This window comes from Momordica charantia (genome assembly GCF_013281855.1).
Source record: "Momordica charantia cultivar OHB3-1 chromosome 4 unlocalized genomic scaffold, Mcharantia_2.0 BLBB01000004.1, whole genome shotgun sequence".
In the NCBI taxonomy this organism is placed as follows: domain Eukaryota; kingdom Viridiplantae; phylum Streptophyta; class Magnoliopsida; order Cucurbitales; family Cucurbitaceae; genus Momordica; species Momordica charantia.
Window position 1 is genome coordinate 682,591 of NW_028275162.1, and position 15,367 is coordinate 697,957.

Genomic DNA, 15,367 nt, shown 5'->3' on the forward strand with positions numbered 1-15,367 from the left:
TAATTATAAGTTTAATTTTAAACTTTCAAATGAATCTTTTACAATATAAATGGACTATTATTCTCATAGTTAATTGATTTTGAGATGAAATCTCAGGAATATTAATACGTATTAGAGTCCAACAAGTTCAAACGAACATCCCATTTAAAAATAGGATCCGACCAAGATCAATGAGTTAAAAGAGCACCATCTTGATTGGTACGTTCTAAAATTTCGCCAAAAATGTTTAGTAGGTTAATAAATTTTGATTTTTTGTTTAATGGGTCTTATAAAATTATAAAATTATAAAAATATTTAAATTGAAATTGAAATTTAAGAAACTCTTAAAAAGAAGTTGGATGAACTATTAGACACAATGTTAAAAATTTAAGGACTTGTTAGATTTAATTATGAAAGTTTAAGGACTTAATTTGTATTTTAAAATTTATTTTACATGAGATAGTAGTTAATAGGTCAAATTAACATTTTGATATTTTATGTTCTCGATTTACTTAGTTCTTTACGGTTTGAGATCAGTTTCGAATTGATTCTCATAAATTTAGAAGTTCGAATTTTGTATTTATAGTTTGCTCAAAATTTACTCTATTCATTGTGTTATTTGAGATGTTGTCTAGAGCACAGTTCAAATATAGTTGTATGATATAATAATATGTTTTGAGGCTTACCACTTCTTTGTTTATTATTCAATAATTCTACCCACGAGACTCTAATAATCACTTATAAAGGACAAATGATCCTCAATATTTTCACAATGATATGTTATTATCCGATTTTGACATAAATCCTTCAAACTTTTATTTTGTTTTAGATAAAATGTCTCGTCCGAATAGAGATATTTTCTAAAACTTATATACCATTGGAAAAATTAAGGAAATCCCAATTCATAATTATTCTAAAATAAAAGCCATAAAATTCCATAACAATCCAGATCAAGAATTTAAACATGGAAAAAAGAGATTAGAATTGCTTGGATAGATTGACCATGAACTACCGTGAAACTTTGGTTTGTGATCTTCTTCAACCATGCAACCCATACCAAATATGGACAAAATCCCATAATTCCCTAGGATTAATGGACTACTTTCTACTAGCAAACTACACCACTAAATGGAAAGTCATGGACGCATAATCAAGATCACTCGTATACCCATTAAATAATCTAAATATAATTGCTCTTTTAATTTATTACCCTTATATGAATTAATTATTAAATTAATTCCAACGGAAAATATTGGAAACTGGTGCAATTATTGGAAATAAAAGCTATATATATATATATTATTTAGTAATTGCTTGGCGTTTGTCTTTCAAAAACAAGAAAGTTGAAAATTGGTTTACTTGAAATGTCTGAGTTTGGTATATAAGTAAAAGAAGACCATTAATTTCAATGTCCGTTTGTGGTTTGTTTACTAAAAACACTCTTGAAAACTTAGTCATGGCCATGTTTAAAAAAATTAAATTTAAAAAAGTAAAATTAAATAGCATGGAAATTATTGCAAGGTATTTATTTAAAATTAAAACAAAAACAGAGATAGAGAAAAACGAGATTATAAAATGAAAAAGACAGATAACAACTGGAAGCAGAACCGACTTTGGGTGTTTTTTCTTTGAATTTATTCCAATTTGTCAATGGTATTATGTAATAATATAATATAATAGCAATCCATTTAATATATAATAAAGAATTAAATAATTTAACAATTTTAAAAAATTGCGTGAGAGAGAGAGAGAGAAAAAAGGAATCCGTTGATTCTGCTTTCTTGTTTTCCACATTGCAATAATTTCCAGATTAGGTTATATTACGAATCACGATATTTAATTTTGACTAACATTACACTTCTGATTAGTTTTTATTTCAATCTCCATATACGAAATGGACTGAATTACAAGAGTCCCAGCCAATTGAGTTTACCCCCGCTTAAGGATGCCCTCGTCAAATATAAGTCTTTCTCTTTATTTTCATCAATTTTGATACTGACTAAAGTATCGGAATGTATGTTTACAATTCATTGCATTAGCTCACCCTTTTCTGTGTGTAGATTATGTTTGATCTAGTCATATGAGTCAAGGTTGTTGGGAAATAAATGCCAAAATTGAAATCAGGGGTAAAAATGTTGTGTTGTGGGCGGAACCACCACTTTGAAAGCAAAATCAACACGACTTTGGTACTAAATCGTTTTACTGTGTTGGTATGTTCCCCAAAGTTAAAACAATCTCTAACTCAGATGTGCACTCTCATCGAAATGGGAGTGGAATAAATCTCATGCTCAATTTAAGGTAAGGTAGTGAAAAGATGGAAAACAATAGAATGGAGGGATAGAATACGAGAGAAATGGATAAATTGGGATCATTTGAATTGGCATGAATGATCGAGTGGCTCAAAATAGGATTTGAAATTTAAAAAATAAAAAGGAAAAATTTTGGGCCACCCAATATCCTTGACCGCTTCATTCTCTTACCAACTTCCACGACCTACGTTTAAACATTCACGTATCTTGAATTTTTCCAATTCAATTGTCATTTTTAACAAAAATTTCGTCTTTTCCCTCTTTGCAATCCATCCACCTGGTTTAATTAACTTCACCATTTGCATTAACAATGGCAATCATTTAATATGTCAATTTAATAACTAACTAATATTATTTAAGAATTATATAATATGCTTATTTTAAATATCTTTGAGTATTTAATCATGAGTGTCAAGCATATTAGAATCCTTATAAACAAAAATTTTTAGTTTATTGGGATTTTTTTTTGAGTGCATAAGACTGACCAAATATGAACAATTTTAAAATGAGAGGAATCTTTCCCTTCGAAGTTTAATGATAAGATGTATCTAAAAAAGAGTTTATTGTTAAGATAAAAAGAATAATTAAAAATCAGGTACATTATAAATTGTAAAATAATAATTATACAAAATTTATAAAACATATGCTAATAAATATTTGGTTGAATGTCCAAAAGAAAAAATATATATATTTGGTTGAATGTTCAAAAGAAAATATATATATATATTTGGTTGAGAAATATCACTAGTTTGTACAAATTTCAATGCTTGAAGTATTGATGTTAAAATTTCCAGACCTTTGCGTATACTCACTCTAATTTTTTAATAATCAAAAAGTTAAAAAAAAATACTATGAAAAATATCAATTTACATTGATCTAACTTAAGAAAAATATTAAACCAAATAAAAGATTAAAATATATAATATATAATATATATATATTAAATGATTAGGAGTATGGGATTGTAGGGCTTTACCCCGAAGGGAGCCCTTCCAGAAATTCTCTTGGGCCTGGGCCAAACCCAGGCCAAAGAGGGGGTTTGGAAATAGTTTTCAACCAGCAATTGACGCGCCTCGGTTAGAACCTCACTAGCTGCGTCATTGCCCCAAGCGCAAAGATGAATTTTCCTCTCCATCGCACCTGCCTTTTATAGGCGCTCGCGTGGCATCCGCTTTCGATCGCTTCCGATGTGGGACAAAAACGTACACCGGCTTCTAAAGCTGAATGGGAACGCACGGCACTGCACTGCACTTCCCTTTCTTTTGAATTTTGCATCACACGTTACTGAAAATGCCCCAAACTTTCAACTCAACTCCTTTCCAGGAATTTTACTGTAGGCTCATGAAATTCTTGTTCAGCCATTGACTTCAAGATGAGGATATTATCTCTTCGAATTTCTTTCCCGTGATCAAAGAGTGTTGGGATGAGATAGCTTGCCTCATCGTAGAAGAAAATAATGTCATTTAGTTTCGAGATTGTTCGTTATATATATATTTTTACAAAATGTCAGGGAGTACATTCGAACTCACAACTTATTAGTGAGAGGTATAGCCAATTACCGCTGACCTATGTTCGCTTTGACAAATTAAGAAATAAATTAAAAACAATATTAAACAAGTTTTAATCATCTTCTTAAGCCTGGTTGCTCGTGAAATCTATAATTCATCTTATTCTCCTTTATATTGGCAATAATTGAACTTATAATCAATTTTGTTTTCTATTAACAAAAATCAACATTAATAAATCATAGGTTATAATGCAATCAAACATCCTTATATTACTTTTCAACAGGAGAACAAGTAAATTTAAACCAATATAAGTTTAGTCAATATTTATTCTTCTCTTCAAGTTGGAAATTTAAATCTCATCTTACAAGTATAAGACACACAAATTTAAATTAATAAATACTCTCAAATAAATTCGGATTTATCTATTACATCAGCCATAAATCATAATCATTTCATTCGTAAATTAAAATTGAACATTAAAAAAAAAAAAAATGATCAAGCGCGAGAATCAAATCAAATCTGGGCGATAGTTCGGAGTAGACGAGTGGCTCCCCGAAACGACGCCGTCTTCTCTCCCTTCACCTCCAATCCGCGACGGCGTACGGAACTCCGACGATGCATCAAATCGGCCGCCGGAAACGGTTGATTCGGATGAGTCCTCTGATAGCTCCAACCACGAATCGGCACCGAATGGGGTCCCCTCTGAGAAAACGCCGCCGCTGCTTCCGAGTTTTGACCTAACAACGGCTGCTGCAGCCACAATCCGGCGTCCTCTCCCGGAATCGAATCTGCCGGCGAAGAGTCATGAAAATTATGGAGGGAGAGGCGGAGATTTTCCGGCGGATCGGTGGGGCTCAAGATCAAATCCACCGGATAGCCCTGGAAATTGATGGAAGTGGTAGCAGAGGTCGCGGATTGCATCTGAAGCTGGGAATCGGAGTCTGTTATAGAATTGGGGGGAAGCTCGGCGAGGTTATCAATGGCGAATTTGGCCTTGTTGATGAGCCAATCGACGGCCCTACTGGGGCGATCGTAGCCGAGTCGGTCCTGGAGGTCGTAGAATCGGATGGCGGTGTGGGCGGACAATCGGAGGCGGCGGTCGCGGGGGCCTTTGGCAGTGGAGACCTTGCTGTGGCGGTCCTTCCGAGCGGTGGCGCCGGAGCGGAGGATGTGGCCGCCGGCGCCGGTCTTCATTGTGTTGTTGTGTTGGCCTTGGGTTGGAATCGGCGCCCAAATTGGGGAAGCTTTATGTTTTTGTTTTTGAGGTGTGATTCCTTATCTCATCGTTGACACAAAAAGATGGAAACATCAGAATCATGAGGGACCAGTGGTAGAAATTAATGTGGAAGTTCTTGAAGAACAACAACAATCGTAGCTTCAGCTTTGAATGGACAGATTATACTGATACACCTGCAAATTAAGTGGAGATTTTTTCCGATATTTTTTGTACTGATGAAGTATAAACTATAGGGATTGTTTTTCTTCGGCAATACAAGGGTTTGGGATTCTAACTTTAATCTTTTTGTTCGTTTATCTAGTTAAGCTCTGTTCGTCACAGATTTACTATAGGTCGAAGAGCTCAAACCCCTTAAAATTGTGACGTTCGAGTGTAGAAGACGAGGTACAAAGTATGGTTAAGAATTAATAGTCACAACTTATACTAACAAGGTGCACTTATACTAACAAGGTGCACTTTCTCTTGAAAGACCGATGCAATTAAGGTCAAATTCGAATTCCAAATCCTAGACTTGAGCATTTTAGATATAATAACATGGTGATTTTTGTGACCTCTAAATTCCAAGTTAAAGTTAAAATTTGGAATGGAGAACATATTTCCCTCTAAAGTTTACTTTTTGGAATATCTTTCAATTACCAAATTTGTAGTTTCAATGGTTTGTTTTCCAATAACTTTATAATCAATATATTTGTGATGGAGTCGGATTGTATAATTGGTTTATAATTAAGTTAGTTCTCAATTTTGCAGTATTAGCAATCAAAATCAACTAAAACAATTCCAAGTCTAAAACAAATTTAGGCTAACATATAGTCGACGTCCTTGATGTTTAAACTTATTAGATAGTTCCAAGTTCACTTGGGCTAAAAGGACGTCGTCTTATTCATACAAGAAGGGCGAGAGATCGAATTGAAACTCTGTTCGACGAGAAGGTCGTTTCGAGCTACTAACATTTATGGATGCTTATCACTTGAGAAGTATCGTCCTCACAAACGACGCTAATTGAAGGGCTAAAGTCAAAATTGTTTGGAACTATCTAATGAGTTTAAACATCAAAGACATCGAATTTTATTTTAGCCTAAATTTGTCTCATAGATTAAAATATAGCGGAATGACCTTCTTATTGAATAGAGTAAGCATCCATAACGAGTGAACCAAGGCTTCTCATTTTAAATTTCTTTAGTTGTTTGAGTTTACCAACTGTTGGGTGTTTGTAAAGGAGTTCAAATAAAGTCCTACATTTGTGAGTGAAGAGGATGATCATGGATATATAAATAAAGACAATTATCTCAATTGATATTAGTGTTTTTGATGGAACCAAAAGCAAAACCGTGAAAACTATGCCAAAAACGGACAATAGCATACCACTGTAGAGATACTCAGAATAAGACAGTGTTGTCTTTTACACAAACTCACTTAAATAATATTTTATTTATTTTTCTGCGATGCTATTTAAATGCCTATCTATTCCTAATATCAATATCGATTTTGTGGGGTAGTAATTGGAGGTCACAAAGTTGTACTTAAATTTTTTTTTTTTTTTTTTGAAATCAAAACATACTCAAATAAAAACGAAATTACAAAAGCGAATCTAGACGTTCTGGATCTAAAGCCATTGTGATCTATGCCAGCTACCCATCAAAAAGTGCCCTACGGAATTCCCTTTTCTTTTTGTAAAGTTATAAGTCGCATGCAATCTGGTTGCGACAAGAATTTTCGCATACTCAATAATCGATCCCGTCTTTGGTAGGTCTTCTTCATCTCGAGAAAAAAGATTGAAGATACGCAAAAGAATCGGTTTCCAACTGGATCGGTTAAATCCGGCTTCCATCGCTACATTCCCCTGATATTTCGTAGCCGATGTTAGAACTTGGCCTCTATGGTCCCTTATAATGATTCCCAACCTTACATTAAAATCAATCGAAGAAAAAGAAGTACCATTGTTTAATTTAAAGATCCCCTTTTCTGAAGGACACCAAGTAGTGTGATTATGATATTGACGTTTTTGTAAATATTATAGTAAACTTTGATTAACAACTTAACCAATTAAATTATGTTTAGATTAATATTCAATTTAATTAAAGTAAAACAATATCCACGAAAGTAAAATTAATGACAATTCCAAGGATCGAATAAGAAATAGAATAAACTTCAGGGTGAAAAGTTTTCACTCAGTTCTCCCACGTGATTCCCTTCACGAGACAGACGCCGGGGATTTTTGGCGAAGTCGACGTGGCTTTCCGAATCATGCTGAGTTGGCATGTCCCAATTGGACTAAAAAAGAGTCAAATCCCGCAATTTTTCTTTTTAATTCAATTTTGGCTCCAAAATCAAAATCGCGGATTTCAAAATCTCCCTCTCCCTCCCCCTCCCTCCATTTCCAGTTCCGCCATTAAAATTCCAACTCCTCAAAAATTTCAGATCCAAATTCCAGACACACAGAACAAAAGAAAAAAACTTCAAATGATTTCCATTTCAATTCCCACCAAAACTCACCCATCAGCCAATATTATAAACCCATCACCATCCCCTCTCCTCAATCACCACCGCCCATTCAAATCCGATTCTCCCCCAAACCAATCCCGATCCTCCACCTTCTTCAATGGAGTTCGCCGCCGTCCGATCTCACTCTGGCAAGGAGAATCTCCCGCCGTTTTCTCAGAAGCCGTTTCCCCCAAATGCGAAGAAATCCACTAGAAGGAGATTGAATCGGAAGCCGCTCGCCGATATTACCTATTTGTTCGAGAACACTGTTCAATTCGGTTCGATTTTGGTTCAGGATCGATGGATCTCCTCTGAATCGGCTTGTTCTCTGTCGAATTCGAGGAAAAGGAAGGCTGCCGATGAAATTTGTTCTGCAACTGCTAAATCGCTTAGAATGGGATTCAGATAACTGCTTGAATTTCATCGGCTCTTTTCATTTTATTCTTTTACAGAAAATCATCCCCTCGTTGATTTGTTCGATGATAGGTTTACAGAAAGAAATTATGATCTTATTCTGCCATATATTTGGGTTAGTTCTTCGAATTAGAGCAAATTTTGATCCATCATTGTTTATCATCTCTGATTGGTGGATTTAGACGCACTTATAAGATCGATCTGAGATTGACATATATGCATATTTAAGTTCAAAGATTTAAATTATCGTAAAGTTTTTGAGCCATGAAACAATTAATTGTTATTTCTTCAAGAATTAATTCATTGGGCAATTATTCTGGTGTTAAATTTCAGTCAAAAACTACTTAAACAGAGTAGTGAAAAAAAGAAGAGGAAACGATCATTTTAGTTCCTATGCTTTAATCTTTATTTTAATTTCGATTTTATGTCTTTAGAGTTTGTTTACAATTCTGGACTTTAGTTAATACTTCACAAATTGATCTTGCCATGAACCTTTCTTTGATTAACACTTTGCAAATTGTTCTTGTTTTACATGTCTTGTTAAGAATGATAATGAAAATGAAAGTAAATCAAATTGAAATTGAAGTTTATTAGAGTTACGTTAAGATATTATTATTAAGTTTATTATCATTTTTAATCAGTAAAAATGTAGTAAGTTTGAAATATATCTTATCAATAGGTTTTGTTTTTGATCTATAAAAATGAATTTTGTTCAGTGATTAAGACATTTTATTTTTTTATAGATGGGAAATTTAATTTATCGTCTTTCTATTTGTTGTATTTGAAAAAAAATCATTCAATTATAAATATGCAGTAATTTAAATGTTTTTGTCATTGAACTTAAAAGAAAATAATTTCATTTTGATTGATGTGTTTTCCTATGTTATATAACAATATTAAAATTTTTAAAGTTTTATCATTTTAATTTTTTAACTTCAAAAAATTGATTTTAATGTATAGACTTTAAAAAGGTGATTATTTTGATCAAGACAAGTATTTTGTTTGATACATAAATAATAATTAACATTGCTACGTGTATATGTACTAACACTGTTGATAGGAGCATGTATTTGAGTTATATAAATTGATATTCCAAGGAAAGTTTAAAGTCTAAAATAGTAGTATATATCAAAATAATTATGTTTTAAGATTTGAAAAACGAAAAATAAAGATTTTAAAAGTTGAAATAGTTATTTTCCAAAGTTGAGAGATATTAGAACGTACATTTTAAAAATTTAGGTCATTGACGATTTTATTTTTAGTTTTAGTTTCATGTTTTAAAAATTATGCTGTTTTCCATTTTTCTTAAAAATATATTTGAATTTTTAATAAACTTTTTAAAAACAAAAACAAGTTTTTGGAAACTATGAGTATGTTTATATTTTTGGGTGCAAATTTGACATATTAATAAAATGTTTGACTTCAACGTCAGAAAGGCCAGCCCTGCGCAGCTACTGCCAATTATTTTATCCATAGTGCTCTCTTTGCTTATCCAATTCCATATTAATTAATTATTCTCTTTTAAAAAATAAAACATTACGTAACCTAAACTTTCAGTGGTGAGCCTAATCTTCTTGATTACAAATATAAACATAATTCAACCATTAAAATATCTATTTTTCTGTAAATCATAATATTTATCCTAAATTTACTGACCGTTGTACCTAAAAAAAATAATCCTCTTGACTTTTTGCTGCAGTTTATTGAATGTTTTTTTTTAAAAAAATAGAAGAAATAAAGAAAAAAGATAATAAAAATTCTTAGTTTATATTTTATTAATATGGGGAGGGTATTTTTAAAGAGAGCTTAGTAAGCCATTACTCACGTTGACATTAATTAATCAAATATAGTACACCACATTAAGAAATCTTGTCGTATTTTTCAGTCAATCAATTATCTTTATGTCTTCCATTGCCATTTTATAATAGGAGATCCAGAACCTTCTTCAAATTCATACGATCTTGTGAAAAATAGAACTAAAATTCCTTCACCCCCTTGCTCATTTAACCACAAATCTAAATTTCATTTAACAACTTCTTTTAATACCAGCATAAACATAATTTAATAGTAAAAATATATCTGACTCTTTTTCTTGAACTTGAAAGTTTAAATCACTCCATAAGAGTTGGGTTGAGTCTCAGGTTCAATCTTTAAAAAATTGAGTCAACCCAACCTAACCCAAATTTATGCATATATGTGTATTTTTCTTAATTATATATATATATAATAATATATTTATTTTCAATGCCAACCGTCAATTTAGTGTTAATCATAGCCCTTCATTTAAGGTTTTCATATTATATTCTTTCATTTTGTATCTTAATCTCAACCATCCATTAGGTTTTAATCCTAACTCCCCATTACCGTCGTGATAACTAAAAAAAAAAACAAATCGACAACCAAACCAACACAACCTGAAAATATTGGGTTGGGTTGGGTTGACCATCCATTCAAGAACAGGATCGGAGGGATCAAAAACTGCTAATTCGTATAGGGTCATTGAACCGGCCCAACCAGCAACTACCGACGGTTCCTACATATGACCAACTCAAAAATTCGAAGTGGTCTCGTAACCTCCTCCTAACCTCGTAACTTTACTTTTAATTTGACACAAAATCGGAGATAATTATTTACCCGAGCTTTTATTTATACTCCTTATCATGGGAGGCCCATTTAATATCTTGATAAGTATTGAAAAGAGATATGAAACTTAGCACTGCGCCGGCAAGCACTGAACTAAAAAGTACTTTTAGACGTCACATATATATATATATATATATATATATATTATATGTACTTTGCTGCTGCACGTTGGTGAAGTGGAGTATGAGCAAAAAGTGAATAAACCCCTAACACATTATTTTATATACCCGTGGCCCTTAATACCTCCTAAGGAACACTTAGAATCTTCAGAGGCCAAATTTACTCAAATTGGGCCATCCCCTCCCTCGTCATTACAGTACGGTATTTTCCGAAAACCTCGTATAAAACTGAGGAATACTTGTCTCCTTCGCAACAAGGAGCAATCTCGTTCTTAATCCCATTAAATATTTGACGATTAACGTAGATAAATACAAAAAAACAGAAATTTTTTATAAAAGTTAACTAGTTGTCAAATTTTCAACAGTAGTAAGGATAAGATTAAATCCTCACCGTTAAAGAGCTAAATATTTTTCTATAAAAATATGGACAAAATCTTAAGTGTTTATATTATCTTCTTACTAGTTTATTTTCTTTCTCTTTCTTTGTAGATTAATCTCTCTTAGTTGTCAAATTTTTAATGATACTAATTATCCCGGGACATCCTTTTTAACACATGAGCTGAAAATTTACTGTCCAGGTTGACCAATTTTACCCTTTGAACATCCTTTTAAATGTCATGATGTGTATTGTTTGGTGGAATTGAAGATTATTCAAATTTCTAATATTTGAGAATGGTTGATTAGTAATATAATGCATTATCCAATTGAGTTAATTTTTAATGTAATGAAAAAAGGTGTTGAGGTTTAAGTATATATAAGGGAAGGAGAGGGATTCCAAGTCGGAGAGTCACTGACTGAGAAAAAAAGGGTTTTTGGAGGTTTTAAGGTTGTTTTTTACCTAAAAATTACTCCGAGTTGTTCTATCAAAGTCATTCTTTTTAATGGCAAATACCAAATTATCGTGGAGGTGGCTTTGTGTTATGTTGGTTCTTCTGTTGTCCTCCGCCGTGTCGGAATCCCGGGTTCTCGGAGTGGAAAGGCCGATGCTCGTGGCACTCCAGCAGCTGCAAGAGAAGCTGCTGCTTCGGGGGAACAGCGGTGCAGCGTCGGCGGTGAAGGCTGTGGCGGCCGGAAAATCTTATGCGGCGTCGAAGCGGTCTAGCCCCGGTGGACCTGACCCGAGACACCATTGAGGAAATTTCACAGTGCAGCTTCTTCCAATCAGCTTTATCCATTTTCATTTACATGCAGAGAGACGACAATTATCGTTGCCGTTTTTAGTTAATTCCGTTGCTTTGTTTTTGTGTTAGTTGTGTGTGTCTTTGTTTTAATGAGTTTTACCTTTTTCTTTTTCCTTTGAGATTCCAACTTTTGAACTACTAGAAAAAGCTGTCTTATCCGCTTCAAATTAGTGCTAATTAATGAATTTTGTGGTAATTATCAATGAATCCTTAAGTCTGTTGGGATTTTCAAACACATTAAATGCTATATTTAATAGTCAACTTATCTGTTGTAATAAAAGAACATTACGACATTAAATAGATATAGATAATTTAACCAGTTAAATTATGTTAACGGACTAAATAATAATTTAAGACGACAAGGAGAAATTAATTAGCATAACAAACAAAATACATAAAACTTTTTTGAATTAATATAAAATCCGCTATCATATAAAAAAAATCTTATAGGGATATAATTGACGATAAATGGATCTAAAAATATAATTTATATGCATGAAGAAAAATAGTGATGAAATTAAAATTTTAAAAAAAATTAAACTAAATTGTAAAATTATCTAATTAGGGACTAAATACAAATTAACCCTACAAGCTTTTATTATTTACGATATTTTTGGATATGATTATTCATTATGGATTAAATACGATCAACGATGATAAAATATAAGGTAATCTAATTCATATATGAATATCTCAATACTCCTCCTATGAACTTGGAAAATTGCACAAGATCCAACAATGCAGGGTTATTTGAATATACAAGATCGATCTTCCAAAACCATGTTAAGGATGAATAGACTATTACTCAGTTCAAAAGTTTAATGGATTGAGTAAATTTCCTTTATTCACATGACACAAACAAAATGCAGACATGAGAAAATCATTTTTCTATGAATATGAAATCTACTGAACTAATACCACACGTCAATGAGCATACAAGTAAAGGTTAACTTGGTCAAAGCAACTACTAAATATTTCTTTGTCAGAGGTTCGAAATCTCCTACCCCTGTTGAGTTAAAAAAAAGAAAAAAAACTACTAATATCTTATCGACCTCTAATTGCAGTTCAAAACAACTCTATTTTTCTTAGTACAACAATACATAGAGTCGAGATTTTTTTAATCGAGAATATATATCTTAATTCGTTGAACTATGTCCAGATTGAGCAATTGAAAACTATATTAAATTAATACCGTCCATGACCATTTATAGGTAGATTTAAACTTTATGTTTTCAGGTTTTGGTTAATTTTGTGTCCAATTAACGACTCTTTGGAATATTTAAGGAAAGAGGGCCGCGCAATTGGTGTGGGAAAATGTGGCTTTTCGTGGGAAGGAATCTATAAGACTACATTATATAACAAAGAAAAATTAGCACAAAACATATTATATATATAATCCCATGTGCACATCTGATTCATTTTCTACATATAAATACCTCTATTTTATTATTTTAAATCAGAAAATTATTCACACATCAGAATCCTTGTCGTCCCCTCTACCTTTTTTTCTTTTAATCTTTTTTTTTTTTGCTTCTTTTTACTTATTCTCAAATACTAAATAATCCTCCGCGCTCTGCATACCTCTCAAAACATCTTGTAATAGTATGATATACTATTCGCCTTAAACTTAAATTTATGTGATTTTACTTTGAAGCATCAATAACTTGTCACCTTGTGACCAGCCTGAAGATCAGACAATGATCAACTCGATCGTAGAAAATAATAATGGAAGCGACATAAGTAATTAGTGGATTTGGATCACGGATATAAAGTTAGCATACCCAATAGAAATATGGTTCTAATTAAGTACTTATACAACTTATATGGTGTGATCTTTTCCATTTCTAATCAATTTGGATTATATTCGTATCAAAAAAATGTTTACAGGTTGCAATTTAATTTTAAGAGTAAATGGGACAGACCCACGTAAAATTACTCCCTAAATACCTCGATTCATGTTTAAAATATTGTTTCGACCCTATCGAATAATTTGTCAAGGGAGAAGAGAGAGGTGATTTAAGATGAAGCTACAAAGGATGATCTCTTACTTTTAGGATATTCTAAACAACTCTCACTCTTTGAAATCCAAAAGTTGGTGTCATCCCATGTTGTTCAAAACACAAAAGTGAGACCAAGAGACAAAAAAGAAACCCTAAGACAAATTTTCTGACTCACCATTTACACTCCCCACTACTACTCTAGCTCACTTCTTAATTCCCCAAAAAACTCAAAATTCATTTTCAAAACCCCTTCTATTCTCTCCTATAAATACCTCAAAAAACCCCACCTTTAATCACCAAACAACTTCCCACTTCTTCTTCACATGCAACTTATTTTCCTATTGAAATCAATCACATTATTTCCAATGGCCAGCCGTGGTTTTAACCCAAAACTTGCTCCATTGGTGGCAGTCCTTTTCATGCTCATGCTTGTCTCAGCCGTGGCCGGCCGCCATGCACCGCCGCCGCCACTGTCGGAGGCCACCCAAATCAGCAGCAGCATTATAATGCTGCGTAAATTGGGTTATAGCAAAACCCAAATGGAGCATTTTAGACGACTTTATTCAAATTCCATCGACAGATACACACCCGGAGGGCCTGATTCTCAGCACCATTCTCAGCCCCCTCGCCTTCCATAGATGCCTTTCTCTCATGTTCTTCGTTTCATGTTCTTAGTTCAAATGGTTTTCTCTGGAAAAAACGATTATGAGGTGTGTTTTTTTTTTTTCGTTTCGGGTGGATTTGAACTTCTAATGTGTAATGATCCTGATCAATTCAACTATGTTCAAGTCGATAAGTGGGTTATTAATATAAGATAAATTATGGTTTCTTTTGATGAAATTAAGGAAATGATAGACATCCTATCAGGTCACTATCCAACATATATATTTATATTATTCATGTAGTTGGGTGTAATGAAAAGTCTTTTTTCTTGTCTGCTTTATAATATATTATCTCTTTTTGGTTGAAATTTGGAGTTTGTTTAGATCATAGCTATTTAAATTAGACTTCCAGCAATGTCTCTCACTGTTAGTTTGACATTGTTGTACCTGTCAAATTGAGCATTTCAAGTATATTAAATAATATTTTTTTCACTTTTAAAGCGGTTTGTGATATTAATTTATACGAGACGTCCAACAAATGAAAATCATAATAAATGAGGAGGAAATAATAACGTAGAAGACCGCTCTAATACTATATTAAGAATGAATAAATCACTACTCAATCCAAAAGCTCAAGCGGATTAGTTAAGTAAATTTAATTCATATGATGGATATCTAACATCGGTTAATGATATATATTTGGAACCTCTTTAACAATAGTTATAGTTACGATTAAAAATTCTCGATATGTCACTCAATGTTTGAACGGAACTTTAAAAAATACGAAAAGAAAGTAATAATATAATAGTTTTTTTTTTCTTTTTTCTTTAGTGCACTGTTGGCAGTTGTTTAAATGTTGATAATTTGGTTAAGATTTAAATTTTATTTTGGAGC

At 32.5% G+C, this 15,367-nt stretch overlaps 1 protein-coding gene and 1 non-coding gene across 2 annotated transcripts; both read right to left on the reverse strand.

Moving 5' to 3' along the window:
• Window positions 1-3,256: 3,256 nt before the first annotated feature.
• On the reverse strand, window positions 3,257-3,407 carry LOC148211611 (U4 spliceosomal RNA). Its single transcript, XR_015790610.1, has one exon. It is a non-coding gene; the product is annotated as a U4 spliceosomal RNA (small nuclear RNA).
• Window positions 3,408-4,179: 772 nt separating this feature from the next.
• On the reverse strand, window positions 4,180-5,306 carry LOC111016780 (transcription factor TCP10-like). The gene has a single exon (XM_022292293.2). The coding sequence runs from the start codon at window positions 4,988-4,990 to the stop codon at window positions 4,310-4,312; it is 681 nt and encodes a 226-aa protein (XP_022147985.1). The 5' UTR covers window positions 4,991-5,306; the 3' UTR covers window positions 4,180-4,309.
• Between the last annotated feature and the right edge of the window lie 10,061 nt (window positions 5,307-15,367).

Bases quoted from the DNA above. Each gene is read 5' to 3' on its own strand.
- LOC111016780 (XM_022292293.2), bottom strand. From the start codon at position 4,990: ATGAAGACCGGCGCCGGCGGCCACATCCTCCGCTCCGGCGCCACCGCT.